Genomic DNA, 20,716 nt, shown 5'->3' with positions numbered 1-20,716 from the left:
GGTTTTGATGAAGAGTGGACGGGGTAGAGGGTCCACCAACTGTGCTGTACCCCCCGGAAATAATGTTAGAGCACATACTCCACATTCAGAGGTCTTCCTTAGGTCAAGTGTTGGTCCAAAGCTACTTGGTGGTGCATACGTAGTAGTACATACAGCAGGTAACCCATCACCGTCAGACTGACCCATTTCTGACCCTCCGGGGGGTTTTCAGAGGCCGTAAATTGCATGGGAAGAGATTGCCCATCTTTCTGTTTTGGAGCAGCTGGTAGATCTGAGTTAGTAGCACAGCTTCTTATCCACTAGGCCACCAAGCTACCTTAGTAGTACATAAGTGGCATTTAAGTAATGATGGTTTACTTTCAGCTTAAATGTTAGATGTGGTGGCGGTCTAATAATAGAGTACTGAGGCTCACCCTGGGATTAAGTCTGAAGTCATGACCTTGAGAAGCTTCTAGATTTCACTGACAGACTTTGGCATGTGAAATGGTAAATCTTGCAAAACTTACTAGTGCAGTCAAGAGAAATGCTCAAAAGATGATTGGCTTTTCAGGTCCCAGGATAATGATAGGCAAGGTCCAATGATGATTAATTATATAAAATGTAATGCATGAGAATGATTATATGAAATACAATGTGAATGAAGAATATTGTGAAATACAATGTATACAAACTTTGTAAGCAAACCAATATAAAATACAATTTAAAAAAACAACAACAGCAAAAAGATTTTTGGCATCAGGATAGAATCCCTGAGTTCAGTTAGTCCGACCACTTAGTTTTATAGATGAGGAGCTGAGTGGATAAGTAGCATGGCATTTCTCATTTGTGCTTAAAGAATCCAAGTGTCCAGGTGCCGTTTAACCTAATGAAATCTGTGCCTGCATGTGAGCACACACACTTTACCACACACACTTATCCCTCCGATACCCACTCAGTCACACACTCAGAAAAACAGCTCTGTCTCCCACATGGTTCAGTACCACACTTAGTTGCCAAGAGCCAAGTACAATGGATAAAGTCATTGCCAGAGTGTGTTATAGAATCTTGAGCAGAGTGAATGTTCTTGATCTTGCTCTCTCTGGTTTTCAGTGTCTGCTCCACAGTCTCTGCTCTGCCTTGCTCACACTCTCTCTCAGTAGGGGGCCATCTGTTGGTGCTACTACCTGTTGACAGATGCCAGCCTCTGCTTCACCGATCCTTGTCCTGATGATATCTTCCTAGCATACATGGCCTTCAGCATTTTTCCAGTAAAGAGCCAGGTTTTTTCTCAGAAGTAAAGGGAAACTACTACTGGTTCTTCCTGTAAATCTGTTCAGTTACACGTTGTAATCACCTAGTGAGCTTTTAATACTACTGAATCCTGAGCCTCAGTCCCATCTTTTCTTATTTAATCAGTCTGGGGTACCAGCTGAGCATTAGAATTTCTTTTAAATCACCCTCAGTGATTCTAATGTGCAGCCAAGGCTGAGATCCACTTGTGTAAAGAAAAGTTGAATGAGCAACAGCAGATGCACAGAAATGTTGCTGTGTGAACCCCAAGGCCGTTTAAAAACTGTAGGTAGAATGTCTGCTGGTTTCTGCCTTATAAGCATAAGTTGTTGTTGTTGTTGTTGTTATGTGCCGTCGAGTCGCCTGCGACTCATAGCGACCCTATGTACAACAGCCCTAAACTCCGCTCTGTCCTGTGCCAATCGCACTGTCTCTGACACTCCCATCCCAATTATCCCAGTCACTGAATCAATCCACCTCATAGAGGGCCTTCCTCTCCTGCGCCGTCCCTCCACCCTCCTAAGCATGATGTCCCTCTCCAAGGACTGGTCTCTCCTCACTACATGTCCAAAGTAAGTTAGACGGAGCCTCAGAATCCTTGCCTCCAAGGAGCCACCCGGTTTAACCCTCTCCAGGACAAATCTGTTTGTTTTCCTAGCAGTCCATGGTATTCTCAGTACTCTTCTCCAGCACCACAGCTCAAAGGCATCAGTTCTCTTCTATCCTCCTTGGTCATTGTCCAACTCTCTGATGCATAACAGGTGATTGCGAAGACTGTGGCCTGTATCAGACGCACCTTAGTCTCCAGAGAGACACCACTCCTCTTCAGCACTTTGGAGAGGTCCCTAACAGCAGACTTTCCCATGGCAATGTGCCTTTTAATTTCCTGGCTGCTGGTGCCAAGACTGTTGACTGTGGAGCCAAGCAAACTATTTTCTTTACCCTTCTGCCTCCTTTGTTGGAAAGACGTGTCCTGATTTGAAATAGGTAAGATTTCAATTAACAAGTAAAAGTAAAGCTATAGAAATTGAGCTGGCTTCTCTCTGAAGTTCCCATATTCAGTCAGTGCAGACTTAAAAACATACTACCTGGCTGTCTTGAAACCCTCAGAGAACACACAGGATAGTCTGCCTGCTCCGGGTTGCTCTGGAAGGAGTCACATTCTTCACAGTTGTTGTGTTGTGTGCCGTGGAGTTGGAACTGACTCATAGCCGAACCTCCAGCTGGTTTTTAGAGACTGTGAATCACTCGAGAGGAGACTGCCTATCCTTCACCCACAGAGAAGCTGGTAGCCTCGAACTGTGTGCCTTTGGGATGGCAGCACAGCTCCTAATCACTCAGCCTGCAGAGCTCTCTCGCCCAGTTAGCCATGCACAACATTACCAGGCCGTGAACAGTTGGATTCTTCTGCGCATTTTGCATCTTTAAAAGGTTTCCACTGCTGCCCAGAAAATAGCTTTTTCTCTGTCTGTATTTTACAGGTTTGTTTTGTTTTGGTTTCTCAAGTGGTAGGGCAAGGTCAAGGAGGACTTTCCATCTGGAATTACGTGTTTGGGAGTTTGTTTTTTAAATGATACATTATAAATTTAGTAATCTGAAGAAAGAGTAAAAGTGGGATTTTATTTGATTTCATGCTGATTGCTACCAGGCTTATTATAATCAGTCTTTAAAAGAAGCAGGAAGAAATTGACCTTTGTCTTCAAACAAATCTCCATAGTAGGAGCATTACGGTTACAAAGTGTCTTGCCTCCTCCCTCCTGTGTTTTTCTTCTTTAGTTGTGTTTCTTCTTTCTCAGTTTATTTCCTGCTTAGGCTGTAATTGTAAGGCTTGAGCCTGTCACTGCCCAGGATTATTTTAATTTATCTTTTGGGTTTTGTTGAATTGCTTGTGAAAATGCTTATTGTAATGCCGTTGGGAATTTCTTTTACCTTCCAGGCAAGTGTAACTATTGTGACGGTATCTTTGCCAACTTCTTCCACACATCTGCATGGCACTCAAATATACATACGTTCTAGTACTCAGGAAGCGTCCCTTTAATGTTTTTCCCATAGAGAGAAGGAGCATGTGTGCTTTTGTGTGTGTGTGTGTGTGTGTGTGTGTGTGTGTGTGTGCGCTTAGCCCTTTTGGCATAGTATTAATGTGTTGGGTTACTAACCAAAAGTTCAGCAGTTTGATCCCACTGTAAGTAAGAAAGGTGATTATTGTCCTTCTGTAAAGATAATAGTCTTAGAAACCTGGAGACCACAATGAGTCAGACACATGAATCCAGAGTAATCATTTGCTTTGGAGGGTTTTCGCATACATTTTTCAAGAAGTTAATAAACTTGGGACAAGTTTGCCTATATGTGGGACCTTAGACTAATCCCTATTTAAGTGTCATTTTACATTGAAAGTTCATGCTGGTTTGTTTATACTTTCTTGTAAATTCATTCCTCACTAGTTCTTTGAATGCAAGCTTTGGTGTTTTCAGGAAAGTTCTAGCTGAAGGACAGAAAATAGTTTGTTTTCTTTCTTCTCTACTTGTTGTTGTGTGGCTTCTTGTCAAGTACAGCTCACAGCGACCCTATGAACAACAGGTCTGAACCTTGCCTTATTCTGAGCCAGCCTCACAATCGTGGATACGCTTGAGCCCATTGTTACATAACTATTTTTTAAAAAATCTTTTCAGCTTGCTTCTAATTATCCTCTGAATACTCACAGATTAGGCAGCCATGCAAGTGCTCAGCTGCTAACCATAAGGTCAGTGGTTTGAACTTACCAGCTGCTTCCAGGAGGAAAAGAATTGATGATCTGCTTCCATGAAGATCATCACAGCTTAGAAAACGCTGGGGTGCAGTTCTCCTCAGTCACAGGAAATCACTGTGAGTTGCAGTTGACTTGACAGCAGTGTTGGGTTTTTGTTTTTAAACAGCCATGTATCTATGAAAAGGATTTTCTTTTTAGCAGCCATTTGATTCTATTCTAGAAATCTTCTCGAAGTGCCTTTTAACATCTCTCAGTTGTAGTTGAGAATTTTAGATAGGACATGAATTCACAGGGTGGACATTCTATAATCTAGATACAATTCTGGGATAGGAATTAAATTTGGCAGAAAGTCTTCTTTGTTATAGGATCAACATGAGGAACAAAAAAACCCCTACACTATCCATGAACCACTCCCTTCTTTGCCATGAGACCAGAAGAATTGGAAGGTGCCCAGCTACCATTACTAAACATTTTGATCAAAACTTTCATACAAGAGTATCAGTCAAAAAGGGGGATAAATAAAGAACAAACCTTCAGATTCTCGTGCACTTCAGGCTTTCTGGTACCTTGGAACCCATACTATTGCTCTAAGGTAATCTTTAAACCTTAAACGAAAATTATCCCCTGAAGATACTAGTTAAAAATAAATGAATGAATGAATACATGCATGCCATAAGCATTTTACTCTTTGAAGACTGTCCTTATGGCATTAGATTGGCAGTAGCAACTCCAGGAATGCGTGGGAGCTCCAGAGGCAGTGAGGGGTGGTCATGAGGGGAGGGTGCTCTGAGCAGGGTGAGAATGGCTGCACACCTGAGAGACTGGAGTCAGTGCAGTGAATTTTACATGTAGTAACTGGTGAACTGGTTTCTGTTTTATTGTGCATATCCTTAGCAACAACAGAAGGAAAGACGTGAAGAGAATTGGTACAAGAGATCTTAATACCATGTGAAATATAGTATAACAGGAATACCCCTGACCCAGAGTGTGATTTGAGCTGTCATACACCAGCTAACTTTCTTGACTAGAATAGTGTATATATGACGTCAGTGTCATCATCTGCTAAAAAGAAGTTGTGCTGCAATCCCAAAGACATGCGGTTTGAATCCACCAGCTGCTCTGCGGGAGAAGGTTGATCAGTCTCTTCCTGTGTGCAATTTACTGCTTCTGAAAACCTGCTAGAGAGGGTCAGCACACAACAGCACCACTCCACTACTACAGCACCCCTAGTCATCTCTTTCCTCCCTTAACTTGACAATAAAGGAATACATCCATATGCATGTTAGATTGCTTTTTATTATTTTAGAATAGTTTTTTGGTGGGTGTTTTTTCCCCCAAATGATATAAACCATTAAGAATAAGGAGACTTGACAAATAATTTGGCAGTTGAAAATGAGAAAGGACTTCTCAGACCTAAGAAAATGGGGTCTTAAATATGGTAGCATGGAAAGCCAAAAACTACCCTGTTTTACCCCAGTTACCCCCAGAAGCCTGAGAATCAGCTTTATTAAGTCTGTTTAGCAGTAGGAATCAAGTTAGGGGTTAAGATAAGGATTGATTGAGAGTTTTATAAAAAGCAGTCAAATACCCAGGTCTCTTTCCCCATCCTGATAAAAATCTTAACCTCTAGAGATGGTAAAAGAGAGGGTGTTGGACTTAGGGACAGCAGACCTGGCTTAGAGTACGAGGACAGCAGTGAAAAGTAGAGGACAGTATATGCCTCTACTGGCTTCTCCTTCTCAACACCACAATGCTGGTGGCCAGGCCTTTACTCCTCTGGAAGGAGATTGAAATAGTCTCCAGGGGAATCTGACAACCAGACCAAGTGGAAAGAGGCAAAGATAATGACGCTGGAAGTGTTCAAACCAGGCCTCCTGACCAGAACACCCTACAATTAAAAAATAAATAGTCTGAACCTTCCCACTCTTAAATATTAGACAGTCAGGGACCACCATGCTTGAGATCTAAATACACAAGAAAGGAAAAGAAAAGCATATTGGAAGAAACAGACTTCACATAACTGCCATGCATCTCCTGTGATGTTTTATGAGAGCCTAAAACATGCATAACTTGCATACAATGAAGAAGAATGTAAGAAAGATCGTTCAGAAAATAAAAAGGAGCTCTTGGGAATTAAAGATGATGATAGCAGAAATGGCGCCTAAATTGTGAATCAAGCGAGGAAGGATAAAAACAGATATATAAAGTTTCAAAATAATTCCTCTTCTTAAGATGCCGCTTGGAGGCTGTGCTCCCCCAGATGTCACAAAGGGAAAAATTGAATTTAGGAAGCATGCCAGTCAATAAGAAGAGAAGGAAAGAGAAAAGAATCTCAGGACACTGGCATGAGGAGGTGAAGGCTTTGGGGCTGCAGTAATCATGGAGGAAGCCAGCTAGGATAAGGGTTGGGCAGAGGCTTTGGGCTTCTCCTGGACGATGAAGTTGATGGACTGCCTGATGCATGTGAACCCTTCAGAGGAAATGTAGCGGCAAAGACTGTGGTGCTGAGCTAGTAATTATTGCTTAGTCACCCCCGAGGAGCAGAAGCAGAAGTTATGCAGGAAAGTAAAATAGTCGTAATTCTCCATACTTCACGACTGTGAGCACTATCTGGGAAGTCATAATATACACATCAGAGACTTTCGTCACCACAATTAGGATGGGGATATAGGAAGGTGGAAATAGTGCTGCTATGTACATTGGGAGCCAGGAGTAAGATGGAGGCCACGCTCTAATCTCCCATAGTGAGAAGCCAACAGGTAAAACATAAAAATGGAAGAATCAAGATTAGCTTTCATGGGTTCAGTTTGCATTTTATTCTGGGTTCCCTAGAGGCTAGTGAGGGGGTTTGACCAGAGTGCCTGGGCCTGAGAGTGTCTAAGTCTCGCCAGGCACAACGTCAGCTCTCCTGGCTGCCGGCAAGGCGGAGAGACTGAGGTCTGAGACTTGAATAGAGCTTCCTGATTGGTAAGAGGGAGCATCTGTTCTCTGGAAGGGAACGCATCCTCCTGGAACCCCTCCCAGATTTTGCCCTCAGCATCTCTTCATTTATATCATTTTTGTTAAATTACAATTGCTATTGAAAGAGTGTTGCTTCCTGGGGAGTTTTGTGAGTCATTCTAGAACCCAACGAGTAGCGGGACCAACTGATCTAAAGTGAAGGGCATCATGTGGTCTGGTCCCCACTGATCTCACCCTTGCTGGTTAGAGATGAGAGACAGAAGGTCACTAAACAGAGAAGAGAAGCTAAGAAGTCCGTAGGACTCCGCTAGTGCATAGAGAGAGATTCGTCATCCGCACACAATGTGGAGTCAATACCAGGAGGTCATTTTAGCCTCCGTGGGTTGGTCTGCCTGCTGCCTTCGTCAGCAGCATTCACTACTAGTGTGATCCCCCTCTCGACAGTTACTGGAGGTAGCACTCTGTATAAATTTTTAAATAGTTTATGGTGGGGAGCACAGGAAAGTGTTGCATTTAGTTGCATTTTAAAAGCTCCTTGTAGAGTTATTTGGTGAATGTGAATGATGCTGTGAATGCCAGGGAGAGTGAAAATGCTGGTTAAGATGGTATCACCTTGATAACATTTTTTCTGGGAAGGGGAGGGGTTGGAGAGAGGGCCTTTTCTTAAATCTTGCTGCTTCCATAAAAAAATGAAGTGGACAAAACGACTATGAAATATCATCTCACCCTAGTAAGAATAGCAAAATTTAACAGAGCAGCAAACATCAAATACTGGCGAGGTTGTGGGGAAACTGGAACCTTTATTCACTGTTGGTGGGAGTGTAAAATGGTGCAACCACTCTGGAAGGCAGTATAGCGCTTTCTCAAAAAGTTGCAAATAGAAATGCCACTTGACACAGCAATTCCACTATTGGGAATATACCCCCCAAAACCCCATAACTGCCACCCAGGAAGATATATGCACACCCATGTTTATTGTGGCTTTGTTCACAATAGCAAAGAGTTGGAAACAACCTAAGTGCCCATCAACAAATGAATGGATAGAGAAGCTGTGGTATATTCACACAATGGAATACTATGCTGCATTGAAAAACAAAGAACTTATAAAATATTATACAAAATGGGTGACCCTGGAGGACATTATGCTGAGTGAAATATCTCAATCACAAAAGGACAAATATTGCATAATGCCACTGTTGTAAAACAGGACTGACATCGGCGTTGGAGGGAGACTGAGAAAGATGGGATAAATTATACTGCATTGAATCAGATGAGGGAGAGAACTGTTTAAAAGCGGTATGTAATTAGATATTATTGTCATGGCAAGAGTCCAGAAAGAAGGCTGCATAGTGGAGGAGACTGGCTGGGGTAGGAGAGGGGGAATTGTACAACAATGAAAGAGTTTTACTTTTCAAAGAGAAGAGCGAACTGGGGGTGGGACATGGGCAGGGAGAAAAATGCAACAAATGAGTGAATGGAAATCCAAAGTCTCTGTAAACGTTCATTAAAATTAATAATAAAAACTAAATATTTTTTTTTAAATGAAGTGGAAGAAAGACTGCTTCTCCATCGGCAGGTGACTTTGCAGGATCGGTAATATCTCCCAGTCTGAGGTACCTTTCCGCCCCTTTTTGCCTCAGATTACCCTCTTGACTTGAATCACAGTGAGGCCTTCCTGCAGACCACCACGTTTCTTCCAGAAGACTTCACCTACTTTGCAAACCACACCTGCCCTGAACGACTCCCTTCCATGAGTGAGTATGACTCCAGGTTGCCCTCCACTGATTTACTGGTTTTCATTCTGGTCAACCGAAAAGGGGGTGGGGGCGCACCCTTCTTTCTGGTCTTGTTATTTGCCTGGTATGAGATTGTGAAAGTCATTTGGGGCCCTCACATCCCTTCAGCCCCTCTGGAAGAGGGGTACCCTTTGCAGTCACACTTTCACCCCTTCCTTTATACATGGAGAAGTTCTTTATGGGTTGGATCTGATAGGATGCTCTCAAGAAAACAGGTGGTGTGTTTTAGACAAGACTTAGACCACCTGCTTTGTTAGTGTAAATCTCACAGTGATGCTGATTAGAACTTGTTTGAAATGAGGAAAATGTTTTCTTAACAAAATACTGGTTGCTGAAAACAGTCCTTGTACCTTTTCTTTTTTCCTGCTCCCCCCTTTCCCAATCCATGTATAATCTTAATAGTGTAGTGGTATTAAGTTATTAAATCTTTCTTGTGTTTTTGAACTTCTTAGTTCAGCCTCTTGACTTAAATCAGAGGTGAACAGTGGTCTGAGTTTGGACAAGGTTTGCCAAGTGGGGCTTAGGGACCCCAGCCCTCTGGGGATGTGGAGGGGGTGTGTGAGCTGCTTCAGAGCAGGCTGCAGGGGCTATGGGCTCAACACTTTCTGCTTCCCCTTGAGGGTGAAGCGGGACTGAGCTTCCGGCAGGTTCCTGTTTTATTTAAAGTCTTCATCTCTCTCCATCCTTGGCAAAGTGGAATTCAGAAGGAGGTCTCCTCTCTGAGTTTGCTGGTTTGTACAGATGATAGTGCCTCTTGAGAACGGAAATGTCAACTGAAGAAGCATTGAACTTGAGACAGTGACAGCCTCTAAACAACGTGCTTTCTGGCTGCTTAGTCCTTCCTTTCTTTTCTGTTCAGAGGGCCTGATAGACGTAAACATGAGTGAAATCGGGATGGATGACATTCATGAGCTCTTCTCCAAAGACCCCACCATCAAGCTGGGCGGTCACTGGAAGCCCTCCGACTGCATACCTCGATGGAAGGTAGGATGCACAGGCAGACTCAAAGTGTTGGCACCAAGACTTGCCACCATTCTGAATGCACCATGGGCCTCACCATTAGGACGGTTGTCATTTGATTCCTTCCACCCCGTGCACGGTGTTTGCATTTGATAGAAGCGTTTTGGAGAAATGAGCCTGCCCTGGAAATGTCCTTGTTCTGATTGTTGAGTGGGACCCTCCACAACTTCTTCACAGAAATGTGGGCTTAGCCGGGGAGGAGCGGGTAGATTGGCGGTGACACCTTAGCCAATGTCACCTTCACGACTCAGTGCTTCATGCCTTATTCTCCACCGGTGGCCTGGCTATACGACAAGTGGGGTGAAAAGAGGAGCTGTAGGGCTTGACAATGAGATTTGTTTACTGTTTTACTGCATGACTACAGTCAGAGACAGCTGAAGGTGGATTAAGCCAAAGGCCAACATTAAAATTAATGTTGGTTTTAAAAAGCATAAGAAAGATGGGCATTCTCCTCCGGTAAGACTGATTTAGGAATCCAAGGCAGACTTGCTCTGAGGCAGAACCGATTCAGCAGTAGTGGGTTTGGTTTTCAGGGTGTTGTAGGTTATTTAGGGGAGTACTGTTTGTGAAGCTGATTTTGGTCATATATGTCAGTAGATAAATTATATATCAGCATCACAGCAAAAAAAAAACAACCCCACCTCTCTTCTTGTGGGTTACAGTCCAGAGTGATTTCAGCAGGCCTGCTGTGTACAAGGCAGGCTGAATGAGACCAGGGTCAGTTTACTCCACAGGCCCAAGTGCCAGCCGCGGTCTTTGAAGACAAGGCAGCATCCCACCGTCCCTGAGAGCGTCCCCTGTTCTGCAGAGGTGTTCTGCTACCACAGAAAATGCCAGGGAACTAACTAGTGGACTTCTTCTGCTGTGACCTCTCCAGGTGGCAATTCTTATCCCCTTTCGGAACCGGCACGAGCACCTCCCCGTCCTGCTCCGACACCTGATTCCCATGCTGCAGCGCCAGCGCCTGCGATTTGCATTTTATGTGGTTGAGCAAGTAAGTGGCCTTTCCTTCCCCACAACCCCCTCCTTCCGCTTCTGACACTGAGGACTTCAAGCTAATCCATCCTCAGTGAGGAGAGCCAATATATATATATGGAAATGTTGCTGTTGAGTCACCCTGAAGCAAACAGAGCAGCTCTGTGCTCTTAGCCAGTCGGGAGTCTCAGCTGACAGTGTTCATCATGGACAAAGGCCTTTTCTGTGGTGCTTCTGCTAACACCTGTTTTGAGTAGTGCCTTCAGACTCCAGACCCAGGAAACTCGCCTTAAGATAAGGAGTCTTTCCAGCCCAGGGGACAAAACCTTGGCTTTAGGAGGCCTCTGTGCTTGTCCTGTCTCAGCTTTTAATTAACCACATGACCTGAGGTGCTGGCTGACTTCTAGGCCTTGGGTTTCATTTAAGTGGATGATCCTTGAACCAGAGGATCTGCTGACAATGAGAGGTTTACAGGCTTCCTTTATGCTTATCATAAGTTTAGTCTTCAATTCATTATTACTCTTTCTTTCTTTTTTTTTTAAATTTTTTTTAAATTAAAGCCAGGGGCCAAGTGACTTCTGAGTCATACAGTTAATGAGTCAGTGAGTGAGGGAGCCATGCGGGGCCAAATCTCACCTCAGTAAGCTGTCCCTTAGGCCAGTCAAAGACAGCAGGATGTGGCATCAAGCCTTCCTTTTAAAGCTGAAGTTCTCCTTCCAGGTTGGCACCCAGCCCTTCAACCGAGCCATGCTCTTCAACGTTGGTTTTCAAGAAGCAATGAAGGATTTGGATTGGGACTGTCTGATTTTTCATGATGTGGACCATATACCAGAAAGCGATCGTAACTATTATGGATGTGGACAGATGCCGAGGCACTTTGCTACCAAACTGGATAAATATATGTACCTGTGAGTATGAGTTCCTCTTAATTTAAGAGGTTAAATCTAAAAGGATGTGAGAGAGGTAAAACTCGTAAAGTCCAGTTAGCAGCAACCCAGATGCCTATCAGCTTGATGGAATCAAATGTGACTACAGTGGAATATTGGTTGTCAGTAAAAGGAAGGAAATACTTGTGTATGTTACATCATGGACAAACCTTGGAAAGTCTGCTGAGTGAAAGAAAGCTAGTTGCAAATGACTGTACATCATGTGAAGCTATGTCTATGAAATCTCCAGGAAAGACAAATCTATAGAGAAAGAAAGATTTGTCATTGCTCTAGAGTTGGGCAGAATGAGAGGAGGTGACGGGTAATGGGTACAAGGTTTCTTTGTTAGTCCATGAAAATGTTCTAAAACTGACATAAAGATTGTCCCAGACTGAATATACTGCAGACCATTGCGTGCATTTCCTTTAAATAGGCCAATTGTACGGTCTGTCCATTTTATCTCGTCGTTGTGTTACGTGCCATCGAGTCAGAACCGACGCGTAGCTGTCTGTCCAGTGGCTTTTCAGAGGCTCTGACTTGCATGGGAGGAGATTGCACAGCTTTCTCCTGGGGAGCAGCTCGTAGATTAGTAGTCAATTAGTACTGCCTGCCCTTGGCCTTGTCAGTGCAGCTCCGTATCATTACTGCCTGGAGGCTGTTCTGTCTACTTTCATCACCACAGGGTCACTAGGACTCCCTTGTATCTCAAGAGAGCTGGGTTGGTTTGACGGTTTTGGGGGTGGGTTTTTTTTAAATAAATGAGTTACCTTGAATTCAGGTTGATACATCTCAGCAACAGAAAATTATTTCAGATGGTTCAGGACAGTAGCAAATCGGTGTTGTGGGTTTTTGTTTTTTAAAAATACGGAACGCTTCACGAATTTGCATGTCCTCCTTGTGGGGGCCGTGCTCATCCCCTCAGTATTGTTCTAGTGTTAATATATGTGCTGCAGAAATGAGCACAGTCTTGGTGTGTTTTTTTTTTAAAGAAAGTAGCTAGACCTTTAAGGTAACCAGTAATAACACCAGGGAGGCACTTATTTCTTAGAACTACCCGCCACTTAAAGTCAAAGAGCAGCATTTGCCCAAGGATAAAACTTGAAAGGCGAGAAGGGGTAGGATGGAAGGATTAATGGAAATGAGAATCACCTGGAGGAAGCAGGACATGTGCAGTTCCTTTGTGGCTATTGTCATTAACGTTATAAAACAAAATGTATATGCATAATGAAATGAAAAACCTATTTGCTTTGTAAACTTTCACTCAGATCACAGTTTTTTAAGAAAATGACTTTATTCTCAAGTGGGAGAGCCTCTCTTGGGAGGGGAGTCAGTCTTCCCTGCGGGTGCCTGATGATGTTTGTCCCTGTAGGCTTCCATACACAGAGTTCTTTGGCGGAGTGAGCGGCTTAACGGTGGAACAGTTTCGGAAAATCAATGGCTTCCCCAATGCCTTCTGGGGTTGGGGTGGAGAAGACGATGACCTCTGGAACAGGTACTTCTCCTTCCGGTGCCTTTTAGACATGCTGCCTTATCCTCTCTGGACCAACACTGGCCAACAGAAATAGAGAGTGAGCCATATGTGTGATTTAAAATTACCTAGTAGCCACATTTTAAAAGGAAAAATAAAGCTTAGTGAAATTAATTTCACTATTAATTTTATTAATAATAAAGTACTGAAGAGCAGTGGTGTCACTCTGGAGACTAAGGTGCGTCTGATACAGGCCATGGTCTTTGCAGTCACTTGATATGCATCAGCGAGTTGGACAATGACTAGGGAGGGTAGAAGGAGAATTGATGTCTTTGAGCTGTAGTGCTGGAGAAGAGTATTGAATGTACCATGGACTGCTAAGAAAACAAACAGATTCTTTCTGGAGAGGGTTAAACTGGGCTGCTCCTTGGAGGCAAGGATTCTGGGGCTTCGTCTGACATACTTTGGACATGTTGTAAGGAGAGACAGTTCCTTGGAGAGGGACATCATGGTTGGGAGGGTGGAGAGACAGCACAGGAGGGGAAGGCCCTGTATGAGGTGGATTGATTCAGTGACTGGGGTAATTGGGATGGGTGTGTTGGAGGGGTGTGATTGGCACAGGTTAGAGCAGGGTTTAGGGCTGTTGTACATAGGGTCGCTATGAGTTGCAAGCGACTCGACAGCGTATAACAACAACAACAATGCGTAATACAGTATAATAATATATTGTCAAGGATTACATTTTACTTGGATCCAAGTTTATACCCACGGACACGACAGTCTAGAAATCAAACAATGTGTTTGCATTCGGAAAATCTGCTCAAAGCCCTCTTTAAAGTGTTCAAAAGCAAAGCTGTCACCCTGAGGACACAGGTGTACCTGACCCAAGTCATGGCATTTTCAATCATCTCTTACATGGGAAAGCTAAATAGTGAACAAGGAAGGCCAAAGAAGAATCAGTGTGGTTCCTTTGAATTGTGGTGTTTGGTGAGGAATGTCGAAAATCCCATGGACTTCCAGAAGAATGAATAAGTTTGTCTTGAGAAAATGTACAGAGAGAATGTTCTCTAACAGCAGATATCGTAAGACTTCATCTAATGCTCTTTGAACGTGTTATCAGGAGGGACCAGTCCCTGGACAAGGACATCATGCTTGCTAAAGTAGAGGGTGAGGTAGACCCTTAGTGAATTGTCACAGTGCCTGCAACAGCAGGCACAAACCCGACAGTTGTGAGGCTGGCATAGAACTTGGTAGGGTACGTGCCGTCTCCCTGAGGAGGAACCAGCTTGATGGTACCTAACAACATGTTATCCTTTCATCATGTAATCAGTATACAAATCAGTAATGAGATACTTTACATTCCTTTTTCTTCTCCTACGTCTTTGAATTCTCCTGTGTATTTTATATTCATAGCACATTTTGCTTCTGACCATCAGCATTTCAAGTGATTGGGAGTCACAAGCAATTTGTAGTGATGAAAGTGGTCAGAGCAGCTCCAGGCACTTAATCCTCTGAGAAGATTTTGGGAGTGGCTGATTTCTTTTATGAAAGAGACTAGAATATTTGCAGTCACTGAAATAATTTTCAGACACTTAAAAAATTACCCAACCAAGCATCAGAAACAAACACCAAAAAAAGTCTTACCATCCTAAAAACAAAATGCGAAACCAGTTCACTCTATAAATTTTCACTCAAATCACAATAGCAAGTTAAAAATAAAAAGAGATCAAAACAACATATCACACTGGCAAATCTGCTCTAAAATACCTGTTCTAAAGTGTTAGGAAGCACAGGCACTGCTGGTGCAGCCGTCCAAACAATGATGTTTTACACTCACCTCGTGTGTGTGGAAAAGCTTGGCAGTCAGTAAGAACAAATAAAGAAAAATCAATCCTTTTGAATTGTGGTATTGCGGAGGGAAATAATGAATATACCATGGACTACCAGAAGGAAAAAACAAAAAAAAGAAATCTGTCATGGAAGAAATGCAGCCAGAATGTTCCTTAGTAACAAAAATGGTGAGACTCAGGGAGCTCTGGTAGTATAGTGGCAAGAAGCTGCCCTGCAATACCAAGGTACGCGGTTCGAATCCATCAGATGCTCTGCTGGAGAAGGAGGGGCAGTCTCCTCCTGTACCAGTCAGATCTGATTTGATGGTACACACACACACAAAATAATAATTTTTTTTTTAAAAAAAAAAGGTGAGTCTCATATCACGTACTTTGTATGAGGAAGATGTCATGCTTGATGTAGTAGGAAAAAAGTTCTTCAGAACCAGTGACTTTCATCTTCTTGTTGTTGTTATTGTTGTTGGGTGCTACTGAGTTGAGTACTACTCATAGCAAATAGACCGGAACCCTCCTCTCCCGTGCTTTTCTCGTCAGCTCGGACACATTTGAGCCCAGTGCTGCAGTCACTGTGTCTAACCTTCTCGTTGACAGTCTTTCGCTGACCCTCCACCTTTCCAGGCAGGATGTTCCTCTCCAAGGAATAGCTTCCCCGAGCAATGTGTCCAAAGTGTGAGAGATGAAAGTTTGCCATCTTTACCTCCAAAGAGCACTCTGGCTGCACCTTCTCCAAGACATATCTGTGTGCTCTTCTGGCAGTCCATGGAATATTCAGTACTCTTCTGCAGCACCACAGTTCAAAGACACCAATTCTTTTATCATCCATATTCATTTTCTAGGTTTCAGATGTGTGACAAGTGATTGACAAGACCATGACCTTAACCTTCAGACTGACATCATTCCCCTTCTGTACCTTGGAGAGATCCCTTACAATTGACTTAACTGATGCAATATGGCGTACCAAGGGTGTTGGTTGTGAATCCAAGCAAGATGACATCATTGACAGCTTCAGTCCTTTCTTCATCTATCATGATGTTGCCCTTGGCCTAGTGGTGGTAGAGTAGAGAGACAGTGAAGAAGGAAGACTATCAGTGAGACTGGCTGATGGTGGAGACAACAGTGGGCTCAGACAGCCAATATGTGCGGACGGCACAAGACCTTGTAGTGTTTTGGTCTGTTGTACACAGGGTGCCTGTGAGTCCAGACCAGCTCAGCTGGACCTAACTTCACAAGATTCACGTAGTAGTTATTCTTGGCCTATTTCTGACTCTTTGTAAGTAGGATTATAGGGTTGGTATGAGTCACTGGAGGGTCTGCTATGGGTTGGTACTGACTTGGGGTATACAACAGCTGCAGCAGTGAGATGGAGTGGACTGCCAAGAGAACAAATAAATGTGTCTTGAAGAGGGTGCAGCCAGGGCGGTCCTTAGAGGGAAGGGTGGTGAAACTTCGTCTCCATACTTTGAGCGTGTTGTTAAGAAGGATCAGTCCTGGGAAAAGACATCATGGTCAGAACAGTGGAGGGTCAGGGGAGGAGGCGAAAACCCTCAACGAGATGGAGTGACTTTCAAGATAGAGTCAAGGGTGGCAGAGATGATAAGGATGTCTCAAGACAAGCCAAGGTCCAGATCCTTGTCCAGAGTCACTGTGAGTTGAAGACACTTTGACAGCACCTGACAACAACAGCATGAGTCGGAACCAGCCTGACAGCAGTCGGACCGGCCTGCTTTTTGTGCACCAGTTTATCCACGCTCATAGATAGGCTTGTGTTACGCAGTTTCTGTGGCTAGTCCTCTGGGTGAGGGTTATGAAGTAATATTTTTATATCAGTTTCTTTTCTAGCTTTGCTTTAAAAAAGAAGGTGTTGGTTTTTAGTGACAACGTCATAGTTTGCTGATAAGGATGCCAATAGTACAGAGGATCGTAAAGCAAAGGGGCGTCTTAACCCCTTGCCGTCCTGGTTCATTTCTTGGCAGTAGCCATTTAAACAAGCTGCGGCACCTCCGCCCCTTCCGTTCTCCTCACTTATAGAGAGCACCTTGTCGTTATTTTTAACAACTGCATGACTTTCTAGCATGCAGAGACCCTATCATTTATTCTCTTCCTCTCCTGTTAATGGGCATCAACTTTTTGCAAGTTTGAGCAGCCTTTATTCACTTGCACAAGGATTTCTTGAAATTACATTTCCAGTTGTGGGGCTGTGGCATCCTGATGTCTGTGTACATTTTAAATTTAGATAGCTGTTGAGATTTGGCTAGAAAAAAAATTTTAAATGCTGACTTACTTGCCCACCGAAAGTGATTGAACCAAAAGCCAAACTCAGCTGTCGTTGCTTGATTCCGACTCCTGGTGACCCTCCCCTCGGGTTTCTGAGCCTGAAAGTCTTCACGGAAGGAGACGGCCGTCTTGCCCACTTGATTCACATAGACTGTTACTGTTGGGTGCCAGGGAGTCAGAACTGACCAACAGCTAGCTGTCCCTTCATCCAGCAGGTTTTCAAAGGCAGGGAATCGCATGGAAGGAGAATTTCCCATCCTTCTCCCCCGGAGCAGCTGGTGGATTCGAGCCTTGTGCCTTTGGGTTGGTAGCGCAGCTCCTTACCACTGGGCCACCTGTGCTCCTTCCGTAGTGATGAGCGCACCCATTTTCTTATATCACTGTCGCTGTTGGACATAAAGGACCCTTCGGAGGTCTTGCCTCTTTGACGGGTTTCAGTGACATCTCACTCTCGCTCTCTTGGACTCTAGAGCAGTTGAAACCTTCTCCATATGCTGCGTTGCTCTGTCATTCCTCAGGTTGACTAAAGTAAAGGATTGTGGTGTTGTTTTTAGGGTAAGGTGCTGCTGAGTTGATTTGAGCTCGTAATGACCCTCTGACAAAGTGGGGCTACCTCTTGACGTTTCCTCAGCTGTAATCTTTGTGGAAACAAATTATCATGTCTTTCTCTGGAGGAACCACTCGATGGGTTTGAAATGCCAACCTGTCTCCTCAGGACGAAGCACTTAACCGTTACGCCATGAGGGCTCTGAAGGAATCAGGAGAGGAACATTCTGTTTCCACTCCAGTCCCTGGTGTGACGTTTGTCTGCGATCTGTCAGTGGGTCCTGGCCCATCCCTTATTTTTCCTTCAATCTTTATAGCTGGCTCACATACACTTTAGAATTTTTTTTTTTAAAAAAAAAAAAAAACAATCGTCGTTTTTCAAATCTTTACAAAACCATCAACTTCTTTTCCATGGAAGCAATAACGTTACTCTGTTTGGTTAGTTTGTGTATTATTTAATGAAATTATCCAAAAACCTTTGTCAGATCTCACTCAGTGACTCCACATGGTGGAGTAGGCCTGTCCATAGGGTTCCGAAGCCTGTAAATCTCTGTGGAAGCAGATGGCTTCATCTCTCTCTCACAGGGTAGCTGTTAGGTTTGAACCACCTTAACCATGGACTCTAATGAAGTGGAGGGGTTACTGTCGCATAAGCTGCCCTAGTAACCCTCTGGCTGGGAGGACTGAGCACTAACAGCACCTTAGAGAGCAGCTTGTGAGGCCCACACTCGGGGAGTCTGAGAGCACCCCTGAGTGCTAAGGAGCTTAGAGGACTTCAAACGACCGATCAGTCAGATTACGAGAAGCTGAGAAAGATTGCTGGGCGTGACTGTGAGTCTACACTGGTAACGCATCACCTTTGCAGCCTCCTCGTTAAACCTAACTCCCATTCTCTTTGTCTTGAGCAGAGTACAGAATGCAGGCTATTCTGTGAGCCGGCCAGAGGGTGACACAGGGAAGTACAAGTCCATTCCTCACCACCACCGAGGGGAAGTCCAGTTCCTTGGGAGGTTAGTGTCATGTGTCCATTCCTCTTACAGATGTCCACAGTGCTTTGCATTTCCAGATACCCGAGTGCAGGTTCCAGCCGCTTAGAGGACTCCCACCCTCATCCCAAGGTCCTCTTCTGACAGCCATGTGACAGTTGCTCCGTCTGTTCCAATTTCGGGCAGACAATTAAGGGTCAAAATGAAACTCTTGCTGAGAATCGGACAGTACGATCTTCCAAGACCAGCCCTGGTTCTACTTCAGCATTGTCCTCACCTCTGCAGCCTGCAGGGTGTGGAGAAAAGTCCCTGAGATCAGTCTCGGACCTTTCTCTCAGCTGGCATTGCAGAGCAGGGCTGCTACCTTTCTGCAGTCACCAGTTCTGGGCTGAGCCCTGAGCTTCTGACTAAATCCAGGTGGACCCGGACACACACACTGGATGTGTGGACAGCTTACACTTGCATTTGCTGTTCTGTAAATGTACCCTCATTTAGAAACCATGGAACCAACCCCTAGATGTAATAAACTCTCCATCACCTTTACTTGCTGCACCTGCAGCTTTTAAATAACGAACAAGTCTTCAAACCTTTCACTGCACTAAAGGCTAAGCAGTAAGAGCCATGTGTACCTGTTCCCACCGTGCTCGCTCCTAACCCAGGCACAGCCTGTCATCCCAGGTCGCACTGCCTGCTGAGTGGGGTGGGGTCAGTGCTGCATGTCCAGGATTGACTCTCCAAGTGTAAGTTGAGGTGAACACAGAGCTGCTTTAACTCTAGTGGCGTGAGCATGAGGGCACTGAGATCAGGTGGTGGCCGTTGTCTCCTGGTCTGTTTGTAGCATTTTGTTGGCCTTGCTCACATCCCGTGCCCTCGAACCTCGGTTTCCCCAGTGAATGGAATTAAGTCATAGGGCAAGCACCGAACAGGAAGCTGGTGGCGTTTCTAAGGAGACTGTCAGACCCGGAGCAGCATCCACCCTGTGTCCTGCACAGGATGTGAACGTGGGACCTGAGACCCTCCTGCGGTCTGCCCAGCACCATCCTGAGTGACTGTGGGGACCTGGGGAGCTGCCCCTCCTGTGATCTGCCCGGTCCCAGCCCAGGTGACTGCAGGGAGGCAGGTGTGCACCTCGCTCTGAATCACTCTCTGCTCTCTGCCTGACCAGGTACGCTCTTCTGAGGAAGTCAAAAGAGAGACAGGGACTGGACGGCCTCAACAACTTGAACTACTTTGCAAACATCACATACGACGCCTTGTATAAAAACATAACTGTGAACTTGACACCCGAGCTGGCTCAGGTGACCGAGTATTAAGTCGAGGAAGAGGAAATGTGTTTGCTTTAGCCCCCAGCCCCGAGAAAGCAGCCTGGTGAGGTGTCTGGGGGTCCACCCAGGAAGAGAAGAGGATCACAGGGTTCAAGGAGGGGACACGCACAAAATGCCCTCTGTGCTCCGACCCTCTGTGCTGGTGCATGGAAACGCCCACACCAGGACTGCTTTCTGTGTCCACAAGACGGACGTCTGTCTGTCCTGCTGCTCTTCCCCCTCCTGTCTCCTGCTCCTACGCCCCGTCTCAGCCACACTCTCCAGTACCGGAACTGGAGCGGTGACCTGCCGTGGAGTCTGCTTCCATGAGTGACTGTTGGAACTTCCTGGCCTTCAAGCAGAGTCACCCCACCACAGGGCAGCTGTCGGAAGAACAAATGAAACTCCACACACCATTCTCCTCCATCTCTGGTGGTCTTTGTGGTTTCATTTAAAAACAAACAAAAAGTTACCTGCTTTGGGTGGGGATCGAGGGTGGAGGGGAGGGATAGGGGAAGATAAATAGTCATATATATAACAATCACTTCTTGAAGAAGTATAATTGTAAATAAGCCATGTAAAATGCCTTTTTAAA

The 20,716-nt window shown here is 44.7% G+C and overlaps 1 protein-coding gene across 1 annotated transcript in view; it reads left to right on the top strand.

Annotated features, from left to right (window-relative positions):
* B4GALT5 (UDP-Gal:betaGlcNAc beta 1,4- galactosyltransferase, polypeptide 5) overlaps positions 1-20,165 on the top strand; it is an 88,841-nt gene extending 68,676 nt beyond the window's left edge. Inside the window, exons 3-9 of the mRNA XM_006881625.1 lie at positions 8,617-8,730; positions 9,632-9,756; positions 10,670-10,786; positions 11,488-11,675; positions 13,063-13,185; positions 18,740-18,841; positions 19,983-20,165. Of these exons, the coding sequence (XP_006881687.1) occupies positions 8,617-8,730; positions 9,632-9,756; positions 10,670-10,786; positions 11,488-11,675; positions 13,063-13,185; positions 18,740-18,841; positions 19,983-20,130 (917 nt within the window). The 3' untranslated portion in view covers positions 20,131-20,165. The remainder of the gene's footprint in view (positions 1-8,616; positions 8,731-9,631; positions 9,757-10,669; positions 10,787-11,487; positions 11,676-13,062; positions 13,186-18,739; positions 18,842-19,982) is intronic.
* Positions 20,166-20,716: the final 551 nt, after the last annotated feature.

Source organism: Elephantulus edwardii, unplaced genomic scaffold (assembly GCF_000299155.1).
Source record: "Elephantulus edwardii isolate Elephantulus edwardi_28Jun2011 unplaced genomic scaffold, EleEdw1.0 scaffold00015, whole genome shotgun sequence".
Classification (NCBI taxonomy): Eukaryota; Metazoa; Chordata; class Mammalia; order Macroscelidea; family Macroscelididae; genus Elephantulus; species Elephantulus edwardii.
Note: the sequence above shows the minus strand (reverse complement) of the source record. Positions and strands in the feature narration are given on the sequence as shown.